The sequence below is a fragment of the Natrix helvetica genome, assembly GCF_964273705.1.
Source record: "Natrix helvetica genome assembly, chromosome: Z".
Taxonomy (NCBI): Eukaryota; Metazoa; Chordata; class Lepidosauria; order Squamata; family Natricidae; genus Natrix; species Natrix helvetica.
The window spans coordinates 75,969,261-75,983,882 of NC_138554.1; the positions used below are offsets into that span (position 1 = coordinate 75,969,261).

General features: G+C 40.0%; 1 protein-coding gene across 1 annotated transcript in view; it reads right to left on the reverse strand.

Moving 5' to 3' along the window:
• The window catches only part of BMPER (BMP binding endothelial regulator), a 473,492-nt gene that overhangs the window by 293,230 nt on the left and 165,640 nt on the right, over positions 1-14,622 (reverse strand). The window contains exons 5-6 of the mRNA XM_081971272.1: positions 10,046-10,136; positions 9,016-9,098 (exon numbers count right to left, since the gene is read on the reverse strand). Coding sequence (XP_081827398.1) covers positions 9,016-9,098; positions 10,046-10,136 — 174 coding nt within the window. The remainder of the gene's footprint in view (positions 1-9,015; positions 9,099-10,045; positions 10,137-14,622) is intronic.

Here is a 14,622-nt window from a genome sequence, read left to right on the forward strand (position 1 = left end):
AGAGCAGTTAAGGATGTCCTTACATCCAAGTCTTTATTAGTTTAGTACAGTGACCACCTACCATTAACATTGGTGTACGATGCATTACCTTATGACATTGGGGCCGTTCTGAGTCACATTCTACCTAATGGCTCAGAAGCCCCAATTGTCTATTATTCACACACGCTCTCAGCAGCTGAAAGAAATTACAGTCAGCTGGATAAGGAGGGTTAAACTGGATTAGCTGCTGTAGCAGGGGTAAAGCAGTTTCACGATTACGTTTATGGCCATTTTTTTTCATTTAGTGACCGACCATAAACCCCTCTTGAGTCTTCTGGCGGGGGATCGCCAAACTCCTCAGATTTTGTCTCCAAGGATGTCCAGATGGACAGTCTTTCTAGCTGCCTATAATTATCAGCTGCAATATAGACCAGGAAAAAACGTGGGGCATGCTGATCCCCTCAGTTGCTGCCCTCTGCCAGTGCCAGTTTTGGATCCTGCTCCTGCAGTTTCAGTCCTCTTAATTGAAGAGTTGGCCATGCCAATATCTGCCCAGGATATTGCCAGGCTCTCTTCCTCAGACCCCATACTGGTCCAACTTTTGGACTGGGTGTGCAGGGGGTGGCCACAGGGGCTAGTAGATCCTGAGTTTCACCCCTATTATATACGGCAGTATGAGCTGTCCATCCTTAATGGGTGCCTGTTATGGGGCAATAGGGTAGTAGCCCCGCCAAAGCTTAGGTCGCCAATTTTAAGTTGCCTGCACACTGCTCACCTGGGCATTGTGCACATGAAGGCTTTGGGCCGAAGATAAGATTGACCAGGAAATAGAAAGCTGAGTAGCCACCTGTGCCAGCAATCTAGACCAGCTCCCCCTTCTGTTCTCATCAGGGAATGGGACATGACCTGGGCTCCATGGGCATGAGTCCATTTGGACTTCGGCGACCCATTCTTGGGACAGAACCTCTTGGTCCTTGTAGATGCCTACTCGAAGGGGTGGAGCTGGCACTTATGCCCTCCACCACTTTGGAGGTTGTAATTAGGGTGCTGGGGAGGCTATTTGTGACCCATGGGTTGTCCAACATGGTGGTGACTGACAATGGGCCTCAGTTCACGTCGGCACTCTTCCAAATGTTTTTGGGCCAGCCTGGCATATGACATGCCCCGATGGCCCCGTTCCACCCAGCCGGAAATGGCCTGGCAGAACGAACTGTCTGGTCAGTTAAAGAGGCATTGGGCCGCCTGGGGCAAGAGAATTGGCATGAACAAGTTGTCCCAATACTTCCTGGCACAGCATACAACCCTCTGCTCAATCATCAAGCAAAGTCCCGCAGAACGGCTTATGGGTCATCGGCTCCGGACCACCCTGGACTGACTGCACCCTGGTTATGCAGCAGAGAAAAGCCCCCTCACAGGCGACTCCACGCGGCATTTAATGTCGGAGACCCAGTCTATGCCCAAAACCATGGGGTCAAACCAAGGTGGCTTCCCAGACAAATCATGCAATTAACTGCAATTCATAGGGTCCAGCTCAGTGACAGGTGAATGTGGCGCTGACACATCAACCAGCTCAGCACAGCAGACCAGCACCCGGTGCAGGCCCAATCCTGCCCTGGGGAACTAATACCGACAGAGGCTGCTCCAGCACAACCAGAATTGCACGCAACACCTCCCACCGATGCGTTCTCGTCGCCAGGTTTACCTGAGAATCTGGTCAGTCCCGCGGCGGTCAGGTTTCCCGCCGACTCCACTGCGTAGTCTCCTGAAGTTCCACAGGACTCTCCACCAGCTTCTCCTCCTTTGGCCACTGCCCCTGAACTAAGACGATTGGGGTGGAGCCGACACTGACCGGCTTACTTGGCTGACTACGCATGTGCTAACTGGGAGGAGAAGGGTGTTAAGTCCTCGAGGCTACGACGCCATTGACTATCATTGCCAGCTCCTGATTGGTTAAGATGCAAGCAGCCAGCTGGCGGGAGAATGCAGCCATTCTATTGGTTCAGCATCTGACAGCTCCGATATAAAAGGGTTGTCAGCTGTCAAATGTTGCTGTTTGCCGGTTTGAGATTTGCCTTGCATTTTGCCTTGTTAAACTGTTAATAAAGGTTGTGTTAGCTTCAACCTACCTTGCCTCAGTTCCTGCCTGCCTTGTTCTCCCTACAGAACAGTTATGTTTACATAACAATTAATTATTCCATGCTAAATAAAAACTGCCTCCAGATTTTTTTTCTCTCCAAAAAAATACAATAATTCAGCCACCACAATCTCTATGTGGCACATATCTTATCAGAGTGAAAAACATTATGGAATCCCGTATGAAGTAAAAATAATAAATAGAATTTGCCTGAGTGCCTATTATATTTACCACTTTTATCAGCCAATTATGGAGCTGCAGCATATGTCACATATTTCCAGGCCAATTCTGCACTTGTTCAGACTGGGAATCCATTATATAGAGATATGACTTTTGCATGTCTGTTCCAGCAATGCAATTTATATGCAAAAGTGTTTTATCTCAAAGTGGTAAATGTGTTTTATCTCAAAGTGGTAAATGATTATTTCTATTGTGTGCAAATAACATAATAATAATTTCTGTATTTGCATTTACCTTTTCATGTGACCTGTCCTTTAAAAATGTCGCAAAAACTAGAGTCAGCAAGCCAGAATATTTCCGTGAACCTTCAGAAAACATTTTGCAAACAAAGGCTCTAATCATTGACTGTTGCTTTTAATGCGTTCTACTACAAGTTATGGGAATCTTCTAGACCAAAATCAATTTTTCATAGAAGTAGCCTCATGAGATACTACACAAATTCCATGTGAATGCAATTTATAAAAAGTATTTCAGCAGCTGAATATTAATCTACTGTGTTCTGTGGACATGTCTGAAGTAATGTACATTGGTCTTACTTTCTCGTGGTTATCAGGGGTTATTATTCATTTATTTTCAAGAGGCTTTGTTTTTCTCTTCGGTCTTTTGTCTTTTCATGGGAAACTTTTCACATTTTCTGAGTGCTCCTTTAAATAACAAATTTATAAACCCCAATAAAGCCTCAAACCAACAAAATTTAGGCTTTTCCCAATGGCAGTCTATTTATAGCCCACATTTATGGCTTGAACGTTATAAATCTAAGTTCTTCTGAGAGGAGGAGCCAATGTCACGATGAGATTATTATGATCTATCGCACACGATATTATTGCTGTTCCGCCAGATTTCTGTTTAATACCTTACCTGCTGATTGACTGTACCAAGTAAGATAATTCAAAAGTGCTTTTCAGTGTCCATTTAGGACATTTTAAAAATATTTAATAATATTAATAAAAATAATCCCATTTGCTTTGGTCACTGTTTTACTGTCCTTTTTACTATTTTGAAATGATCTGCAAAATTATAAAAAACCCATGTAGGACATTTTAAAAATCATATGTTTGATATGGCAATCAAGTTATTTATAATCTTTAATTAAATTAATAAAATCAATGCTGCTTTTTATGTCACTGTTTTAAAACTACCCACAATTCCATTTTGATTGTAAAAGTAATGTCAGATCCATAAAAATAAAAGTATCATATCTTCTACTAAAGGTTCATTTCATAGAATAAGGAATTTTCTTTGCACTGAAAATAATATTACAGATGAATGAATGTTTTAAGAAGTAGAGAGATTGGTTTATCCAATCCAAAAGATTATTTTACAATCAAGATAAATACGGGCAAAACAGAAATCTACTTGAAACTGTTTCCTCAGCTAACACTGAGAATACTTTTCAGGCCACTTAAAACCTACATGGATTATTAAGTACAAAAACCATTTTCCAAATCCTCTAAAGTTTATATCACAATAATAGATTTGTGCTTTGATTACTAAATTCGAAATAATACAGAGTGAAAAAAAGAAACAATCATTTGTAGATTTCTTGATTTTTTTCTTCATTTATTTCAGATTGTATTCCAATCTGAGGAAATGCAAAGCTAAACAAATAGGGAAAGCAAATCAGCAACCAAATTATGATTAAACTGCTCACTCACAAGAATAATTCTGGCTTGTTTTTATTTTGCATTATGTATAAACACAATCATATTAAAGATCCATTTGATTCTCTTTTTTTTTCCTCCAAAGAAACATAAAAAATATCTTAGTAAATTATTCTCAGGGAAATGTTGCCTACTAGATATTCTTCCACAAAAGTCTCCAAGAACAGTGTTGTATTTTTAAATTCATAGCTTCCCTAGATTTCTATCTACTGCTTCAGAATAATACTCTACCTTAGCAAAAATCAGGAAGCACTATTTGAATAAATGGGCAAATTCTAATTATTTTTAAACGACAAACCACATTTTATATTCATTACTTAGATATGAACTATGAAACCTATGGACAGGGTATGTAATAAAAAAATTAGGAAAAAAGTCTTATCCCACCTTTAATGAGCACCTCAAATTTATATTTACTCAAAATATATAACCCACCAAGCAAGATCAACCAAATCTGCAACCAATCATTCTGCCTTATTTAAATCTGATATGCAGCATCTAGTCCCTCACTACTATTACACAACAACCCATAATGGTCAAAGCTTTCCTAATATAAATGAAATGAGAATACGAGTGAGATTTAGGTAGGAATTTTTCTTAGAAAAAGTTGGAACACTGACAACTTTTATCAGATAGCATACATCTCCCTATATTTGATATTTCCACTGCTTTCAATAACACATATAATATTCACACAGTCTTAGTTGCGTTTCATTGAGTCTCAACCTCCTTCCTTTTTATAAAGACTGAATCAGGAAACTCAGATATGCCTGAACCTTTTTTAATCCATATTTAACTATGTGATAGCTTCATATTTGTCATTCAGTTGGTTTTGTTATAACATCCCATCAATTTAGCAATGTATGCATCTCATCACTTAATACATAAATCTATTTTATTGCCTTGCTCCCTATTTTCAGCAGGAGACTAAGACTACAACATCCTCTTCAGAAGCCATTCAATAGCCCAACTCGCAGCACAGTTGTAGCTTAAATATCTACATAACTCACAGGTTAGCACTCAATAACATGCATATGCGGGAGGCTGCAATTAAAAAGGCTCAAATATGTGTATAGAATACATGAGAGCAGCTTGCCATGGCTGTTTATATTTATTTATTTTTAAATGATACCACAGAAGGAAAAAAAGTAATACCTCAGATTAATACAATATAGGGGTGCAAGTTCTAACACTCCTTTTCCTTATCCAGCTAGGCAAGCGCTCCCTCTCTTTCTCTCACTCCCAAAAATATGGTTTCTAAAAAAATACACATGATTAATGTCACCAGGCCACCATTTAAGAGAATGCATAAAAATGAAAAAGAAAAAGGGAACCAAGAAAAATCAAAGTTTATTCCCAACTTCCATTGATTCCATCAGACCAAGAGCTATTAACAAGATGCCTCAGTTACAGCAGGGCAGCTGGTTACAGTAAATAATCCCCATAACCCTGCCTTTCTTTCACACATAAATTTACTTCCCCTGAGAAATCTAGCCACTTAAAGCCTACTGACTGAAAGGCAATATATATGAAAGGAGGTAGTTACTACAACTTTTCTTATTCACTAGGAAAAGCTTAAGTCACCCCAAGAACTAGACTATTCAGGAAAGTGTAAATGGCACAAGTATGAATGGATACCTCCATCCGGAGAACTAATGGTCAATAATTTGCACCCAACAGTCAGATATATAATTAATTATTGTACAATAAAGCACAATTATTTTACTTCAACTTCCATTGAGCAACAGTGAATAAATGAAAGAATAATAAGTAAGGAATATGGAAAGTAGAATTACTTAAATATTAATTAATTAAAAATGGATATAGAAGCAGAATAAAAGCACAACCATTGCCTCCCCTATTAACATAACACACAATTCACCAGAATGCTTATTCACACAAAGTGATTCAAGCAATTAATAGAAGAATGAAATTTATGGGTAAATTAATAAATACAAAAATATGTTTCATTAGATGTCAACTGCTATCATCAAAGGATTTCAAATCTCTCTTCTTTCTCAAACATTTCCTACAAATAAATAAACAAAAAAGAAAATATGATGTAGGCTCTAAATCCCATCTGCAATATAGTATCTGGAAAGGAAGCCAGATTGGAAAATTGGAAAATTATATCTCCACCAATCTATTGAACAAGATCAGGAAATGAAGCTAATAAAAATCATGCTATAAAGCTTTGCTTTTGACTAAGCAATCTGCCTTTCATACAGCTTGGTATTGGAATCTGATGCACAGATGTGATTGACAACATTCACACAATGATACCGTATCATCACATATATTTCATCATTCCTCCCCGTCCCCTCATTCAACCCCATACGGACAATTATGTTTTTCTAGCAGAATGAACACCTGGAGATTTCCAGGATCTAGTTTCTTCAACTAAAATCCTGTCCTCAGTAATTTGATTTACATTTTTTTTATCAGCCCCAACCAAAATATCATCATTCTACAAGTAAGCAACTTTATTTTTGATTGATCAGACCAGGGCAAATTTTTTTAGTTTGCTATTGCTAAAGGCTTAAATAAGGATGAAAAAACGTAAATAATACAGATTTGATAAAGTGAGAGAATCAGCCCCAAGAAGTCAATTCTCTCTTAAAGTAATTTGGGGTTACTTCTCTGAATACTCCTGGTGACAAGTAAGAACAAAACCATTTATTGTTTGTTAGTTTGTTTATGTCATGCCTTTATTATTTTTACAAATCATTCAAAGTGGCAAAAAACATCCAAACATAACTTCTTTCATCTATTTTCCGCACAACAACATCCCTATGAGGTGAGTTGGCATGAGAAAGAGTGACTTTCAAAACAGCTAAAATAGACTGAATGAAATGGGCTGCCTTTGCAAAAGCCGTTTTCCTATTTTCTGCTCTGGATTGGAACAACGGCAGAAATTTGGGCTGACTATCAAACCCAGAATGAAAAACATGGATGTATGGATCTAGATATGATGCATGTATTTACATTTAGTTTGTATCATATATACAACATATTATACTGTATATGCTTCTCCTCAAACAACACTCCCTTTATGTGTTGAGTAATTTAATAGCACAGAGACAGCACTGAAAAACAAACATGAGGAGTTATACTTCCTATATTCCTAAGAAATTGAAATCCTGTCCAGGCAGGAACAAACTGCCTAGAGATTACTATAATATTCAGGGTTTAAGAGACAGATATTCCATTTTTAATTGGACGGAAACAATTCTACTTTTCCATTTATCATCCTATTGCTCATATTAGGCATCTTAGAAATATTATTTTTCAGTAGTCACTCTTTTCCTCCTCTTCCAATGTGTTTCTTTCTTCCTTAGAAGATCCTCCTCAATGACCATAATCTCAAAACACAGTGGAAATCTAATTGGTGGTAAGGAAAACACCTTTGTCTATTGAAGTCTTCACATGTTGCAGCATATCATTTACAAGCCAGTTCCTGTACCACCTCATGACCAGATACATATTTGAAAGAACACATTTGCCCTACTTCTCTGATAAGAGATTTGCTGTTGCATACACAACTCTCTCTTTCTATCTGACAAAACAACTGAGTCACCAGAAGGAAAATTATTCTATGACTTTTTACAATTGCTCCAAATCGATGTTTAACCTACATTCTGAAGCAGAAGTGTGATCTTAATCTGAAGAAAAATATTTGACAGAGGGTAGAATGCAGTAAAGAAAAGGAAAAGAAAGGGGAGGACACTCTTTTTTGGTTCATTTAAAACTTATAACAGTCTGCCAGTTTTATGTAGGAAGGAATGGAAGGGTGGGGAAGAAAATGCTTATAACTGGCAACTTATTAATCATTGTAATCAACACAAAAATCCTGTTTGATGAAGCTACAGTCATGGTACAGAAGATAAACAACCAAATTTACCCCAGGCAAAAGCAAATGTACATTTACTGCTCTAGCTTGTACTATATTAAATTTGCATTGAATGATTAATCATCAGGGGATAGATCCTTAAATTTACACAGCTTGACTATTTCATGTACAGAATTGCCAACAGGCAATTGGCCTTTTCATGTAGTTTCTGTTAATTATTCATTAGGGATAACGCTCTTGATTATACTTGTTACAGCATTTGATCACATGAAAGAAATAAGATTTAAGGAGCATGAGAACTCTCAGTTCTCAAAAAAAGATAAAAGATAGTAGAACTATCTCATATTAAATGCATTCATATAAAAAAATAAAGCTAGAGTCTATAAAAGATAAAGGTCATAAACTAGTGATATTAGCAAAACCACACAAAATTTTAATCCATTATGAATGAATTCACATATCATACTAAATTTAAAACAAATATAGACATTTAGGCTGCTGTGAATCCCACTGAATCCCACTGAATCAATCAATCAATCAAATAGTTAAAGTAAATGTTAACCAGATCCCTAGGTATTCAGCCATTGAGTATTCTTAATTCTATCAACCTGACATTTATCTCTGAGACTGTCAGGATAATTTGTGACTTCATTCAAAAAACCTGATGAATTAAAGAAAAAATTTATCAAATGATACTTATATTAAAATATTATTTCAAAATAGATTACTTGCAAATATTTAAACATCACTTATTAAATGTTAAGACCTTACAATAAATATAAGAACATTAGAGGATTCTGGGGGACCAGCAAGCTCATCTAATACAGCTTTCTGTGTCACAAGTGGTCAATTCCAAATAGGAAAGAAAGTCAAAACTTCTCTTTGATTTCCTGCATAGATTTTTCAAAAAATATCATGGCTATTATTATTAATCTTTTATGAATTTGAAATTGTTTAATTGATAAACATCATCATGTATGACAGTATTGAATGCATGGCTTATCTCTCTACTGCATAAATATGCACATTTTTTCATATTGATTCTTTTATACCGATTATTGATTCTCCAGATTTTCATCATCATTAGCCACATCATTATTGTTATCATCCTTTTTAAAATCACATAAATTGATTCAATACTGAAGACTTACAATACAAGTACATGTGATGCATTTGTTCCCATCAGGATGAAATTTCCCACCTTCAGAGAAATGTCTACCTTCAAGTGTGCAACCTGGGGAAAAACAAATATTTTATACAGTTATGTAAAATAATGTATTGCACACCTATATACGGTATGTAGAGATTAATATGTGTGTGTTTCACACCAGAAAATGATATCAACTAATTAAAATAGGCAATATTGGGAAAGATTGATATTCTAAATGTAATGCAACATCAGGTGCTTGGTGACAATCATACAAAATATTTTTCACAAACAATGGATGAGAAGGGTACTATGTCTGTTATTTTTGAGAAGCTGAGCATTGAGGCAATATGTAATGAGAATTTTTAAACCAAAGCAAGAAATTCATTCAGCCACAATATTTATTTTGCTCTCCAACGAAAGCAACTGGATAAAGGTTTTGGTAATTTCCCATAGCAGAGATTCCCCCCCCCCCCCCGAACTCAATTAGCTTTTAGTATCTTTACTTTTGTCAAAACTAAAGCAGCATCTTTAATTTCGTCAATCCATTTCAAAAGGGCTGTCAACAGTCAGAAGACCACAAAGATGATAAAGGGTTTGTAGAATGAATATAGGCAAATGATATGGAAGATAGGAAAGCATCATGCTGCAACAACACAAAGAGCACCAGCAAAATCAATGTAGCAAGTGAATGACATTCAGAATGGTGGAAATACCAGCCAGAAAGACAACAGAAATGAAGAGAAGGACATGGAATAGATCCAAAGATATCAACTTTTCTTCAGTACGAGTCTTTTTCATTGTTTGGTCACACACAAATAGACTAAATAATGCAGACACCGTGGTATCAGAACAGAGTAAAGACAATGATTATGGGGGTGAGAAATGGAAAGTGAAAAAGTCTGAAGTGCAACAAGCAGTACAAGCAAAATTATCTTGGTCAAACAAATATAACTATACATCTTAAATATTAAAAGAAAAAAATCAACTTTCCTGTTTTTCAGACATACAAACTAATCTTTTTTAGTTCTTACCTGGACATATGGGGCAACATATCCCTGGTTCCTTGTAAGGATTTGTACAATGAACAATACACTGAATCTCAGATTCTGTTATCACTCCTTCCTGCAAAATAACATAAGAAGGTCCAATTATTATCCACGAAAAATCTAAAGTATATCAACATCTACACCCCACCCCCCACAGATCATTCATCCATACCTTTCACATTCTTCTTATCTCAATTTTATCGACATCATGCAGACAGATATTTGACAGAAGTTATGTAAGATTTAATGGATTAAAAAATAAAACAGAGAAAGCCTGTAGATCCCCATATAATTTTACCTGAATAGTCAGGAATTTTTATTTTTGTACCCCTGTCCAAAGCACATTTCATTTCTAGGCAGTTAATTTAGTATTATATAGGCAGTCCTCAACTTACAACCACAATTGAGCCCAAAATTTATGGAACATTTGTTGTTAGTTTTGCCCCACTTTACAACCAACCTTTCTTACTACAGTAGTTAAGTCGTATGAAGAAGAAGCAGATCATTATAAGAATCAGGACTTCTACAGCTATTCAGTATCTGGTTATGGATGTCAAATATGGTGAATCTTTTTTTTTTGGGGGGGGGGGGATAACAGTATACCATAGCATCAACAATTAATCCAACAATCTCCCCAAAAACTACATGAGCCTCCTAGATCTAGATAAGCAGCAGGAAACTAATATAGCTATTAATGAATTTTAAAAAAATAAATGTTTTTAGTCTTATCAAAAATGTATAGGGTACCGGAAATGTGAAAAGAATCGGCCACTCTGCTTTGATGCTAACAGTTTTGATAAAAATATTCCTCCTCTTCAGCTGTTGGGAGAAAGAAAATGTTCTAGCTTGCGGAGAACACAGGTGGACAAATGGAGGCGAGCCAGGACTTAACAGAATGCTAACAGTTTATTGCTAACAGGTTGCCAACGCGGCAATTCACAATACGCGCGCTTCGCTAACAGGCAACAGCTGAGCTCTGCTCTGACAGCCTTTATATATGCCGCTGTCAGAGCAGTCAGCCAATCAGCGCTTAGCACAGCGCCTCCTAGTGTAGCGGACCAGAGGGAAAACTATATACATAACACTCCTTCACACTTAGAGGGCGCATGCGTAATCTTGCAAATACCTTGGGCGGCGACGGACCCGCCCTGATCTCGGCAGAGAGACGTCTGCTTCAGAGTTAGTGGCCGCGGTTTCCAACGGCCCGGGCCTTTCCCCATCTGATTTAGCCACCGCTGGAAGTTCACGGGGAAGACAAGGTAAGTCCCTCAGTTTCCTTATTCTATCTTGAGGTGGCTCTGGGGTGGTAGGCCTGGAAGTAGGCGTTTGTGCGTTTTCGGAATTTAGGCCTAGTTGTTCCCCAGTTGTGTCTGCCTCCCCTTGCCAATTTCGCAACTGATTTATATGGCGTCTCCATATTCGGCCGTCCTCTATTTCTACTAAGTAAGAGCAGGGGCCCGTGATTTTTCTAATGATTCCCTTTACCCAAAGTGGGTGGCCGGCGTAATTCCGGGCATATACTGTAGCATTTACAGAGAAACCCTTTATTTGACAGTGTGAATCAAGAGGCTTTGCTGGGGCATATTCAGGGTGAAGCCTGTCCAGTGTTGTTCTGATGCGCTGACCCATCAATAACTCAGCGGGGCTTTTATTAGTCGTGACACATGGGGTGGCATGTTGCCAAAAGAGATATGTGTCTATGTCCTCCTGCCAGTTGAGTGGACCAAACCTAGCCAGCGCTTCTTTAGCAGATCTGACAGCGCGTTCCGCTAGGCCATTGGCCGCCGGATTGAAGGGGGCCACAAACGCATGCCGGATTCCCAATTGGTTAAAGAATTTTTTTAGCAGGGCAGCAGTAAATTGGGGACCATTATCAGATACCAGTAGATCCGGTAACCCATGGGTAGCAAAAACCCTTCTGAGAACCTTAATAATGGCAGGGGCAGTAGTACTAGACAGTAAAGCAATTTCTACCCACTTAGAATAAGCATCAACAATAACAATAAAAACCTGGCCCTTTACTGGGCCCGCCAAGTCCATGTGGATTCTGGACCACGGAGCTCTGGGTTGCTCCCAGTTTTGTATGGGAGCTCTGGGACCCGCAGGTCGGGACTCCTTGCACTTTTCACAGCCAGAGACCCACCATGCAATGTCCTGGTCCATGCCTGGCCACTAAGCGAAGCTGCAGCCGAGTGATTTCATTCTGACGATGCCGGGGTGGCCTTCATGAAGCGTAGTCAGCACCGCGTCTTGGAGTGAGGCAGGAACGACCACTCGGCTTCCCCACAGGAGGCAACCTTGCTGGGTAGAGAGTTCGTGTTGTCTGGTTGCAAAAGGTTGCCATTCGATGCCCAGAGGTTTGGCTGGCCATCCTCGTTCAGTCCAAGCCAGCACCCTGGAGAGTAGCTTGTCTCGCCATGTGTGCGCGGCCACGTCTGCTGCTGTGAGGGGCGACTGCATCTCGTCGATTAAGAGAACGTCGGAGGCAGGAGCAGGATCCTGGACGGCAATGGGTAGAGGGCATCTGCTTAACGCGTCAGCATGGGAGATGTGCTTCCCGGGTCGATGGAGCAGGGTGTAGTTATAGGCTGCCAGGAACACCGTCCATCTCGTGAAACGTGGAGACAAGATCTGCGGCGTTTGCTTGTCCCCAGTGATGATGCCCAGCAAGGGCTTGTGATCCGTCACTATATGGAAATGACGGCCATACAGATAGGAATGAAAACGCTTCACCCCAGCTACTATAGCCAAAGCTTCACGATCGAGCTGGCTATAGTTTCTTTCGGGCGAAGACAGGGTGCGGGAGAAAAATGCGACCAGTACTTCTAAGCCAGACTGCAGACGGTGACTTAAAACCGCTCCGACCCCATAGGGAGATTCGTCACAAGTCAGAGTCACCGGGAGGGATTCGCTGTATTGATGCAAAACAGTCTCAGAGGTTAAAAACTTTTTGATATTCGCAAAAGCAGCGGCCTCTTTCTTTCCCCAAAACCATTTAGCGGAACGGTCTAGCAATCGATGGAGGGGCTCCACGATAGACGCTTTATGGGGCAGAAAAATATTGTAAAAATTGAGCAGCCCTAGGAATGCTTGGAGCTCGGCTTTGTTAGTTGGTGAGGGGGCTTGGCTGATCGCCTGCACCTTAGCAGGTGTAGGATGGATTCCTTTCTTATCGATTAAAAAACCTAAAAACTCAACTTGTGGAACCGCAATTTGGCACTTGGTTGTTTTCAGTTTTAAACCAGCACCGCGGAAACGCTGAAGTATGGTTCGTAGACGGGTCATAAGGTGCGCCAGTGAACGGGCTGATACCAGGACGTCGTCAAAATAAGGCACGACGCCTGGTATCCCTTGCAAAAGCCTTTCCATTAGGTTCTGAAATAACCCTGGTGCTACGCTGACCCCAAACTGTAATCGGTGGCACTTAAAAGCGCCTCTATGCGTAACTATAGTCTGGGCTTCAGCAGTTGCCTCATCCACAGGCAACTGCTAATATGCCTGAGCCAGATCGAGTTTAGCAAATATTGTGCCCTGTCCCAGAGAGTGCAATAAATGCTGCACTACTGGTACGGGGTATGCACTCTGTTGTAATGCGTGATTAAGGGTGCATTTAAAGTCCCCACATATGCGCACAGACCCATCATGCTTCACTGGTATGATGATGGGAGTCTCCCAGCGGGCATGGTCAATAGGTTCTAACACCCCCTGAGCTATTAACTTATCTAATTCAGGGTCTACTTTAGATTTTAACGCAAACGGCACCCTGCGCGGCTTGAGCCGCCGTGGTGGTACTTGGGGGTCTAAATTGAAGGAAATGGGTGTGCCTGTATATTTCCCTAATCCTTCCCCGAAAACTTCGGGAAATTCCTTAATCAGTGTATCAAGGTGTGGAGTGGTCTGAATCTGATCTATACCAGTTATGGCCAGACCTAAAGCTTCAAACCACTCCAACCCTAATAAACTTGGCCTGGGGCCCTTGACAACAATGAGAGGAAGCCTTTTCTGAAACTGTTTGAAAGATACCTTACAGTAAAACTTTCCTAATACTGGAATGGAATTCCCTTGGAAGTCCCTCAGCTTCAAAGGGCATGGGGATAGTCGTGCCTGTGAAACACCTGGCACAATTTTCCTGATTCTTGCCCATGAGATGATAGACACGGCTGAGCCAGTATCTATCTTCATCTGACAGGGCTTATCCTCTAGCCTGACATTGAGGAATATTTTTCCCCTAGGTACATGGATGATCTGATCTACTGCAGACTCATCCCTGTCATCATTGAATGTGAAACAAGAATCTTGTTTCCTAGAACCAGCGTTCCTGCTTAAATTAGAGGGCTTCCTGAAACTTTGGTTAGGGCTGGGAGAGTTCCCTTCTAACGCGCTCGCACAAGGCGCTGCTGCCCTACAAACTCTCGCCAAATGGCCCCTTCTCCCGCAACGGAGACAGGCAACGTTTTTAAAACGGCAGTCTGCCCTATCATACTTACCCCCACACCCAGGGCAATTTGCATGGAATACAGCCTTACCCTGGCGCCCTTTTTGTTGCTCCCCATGCAGACGAT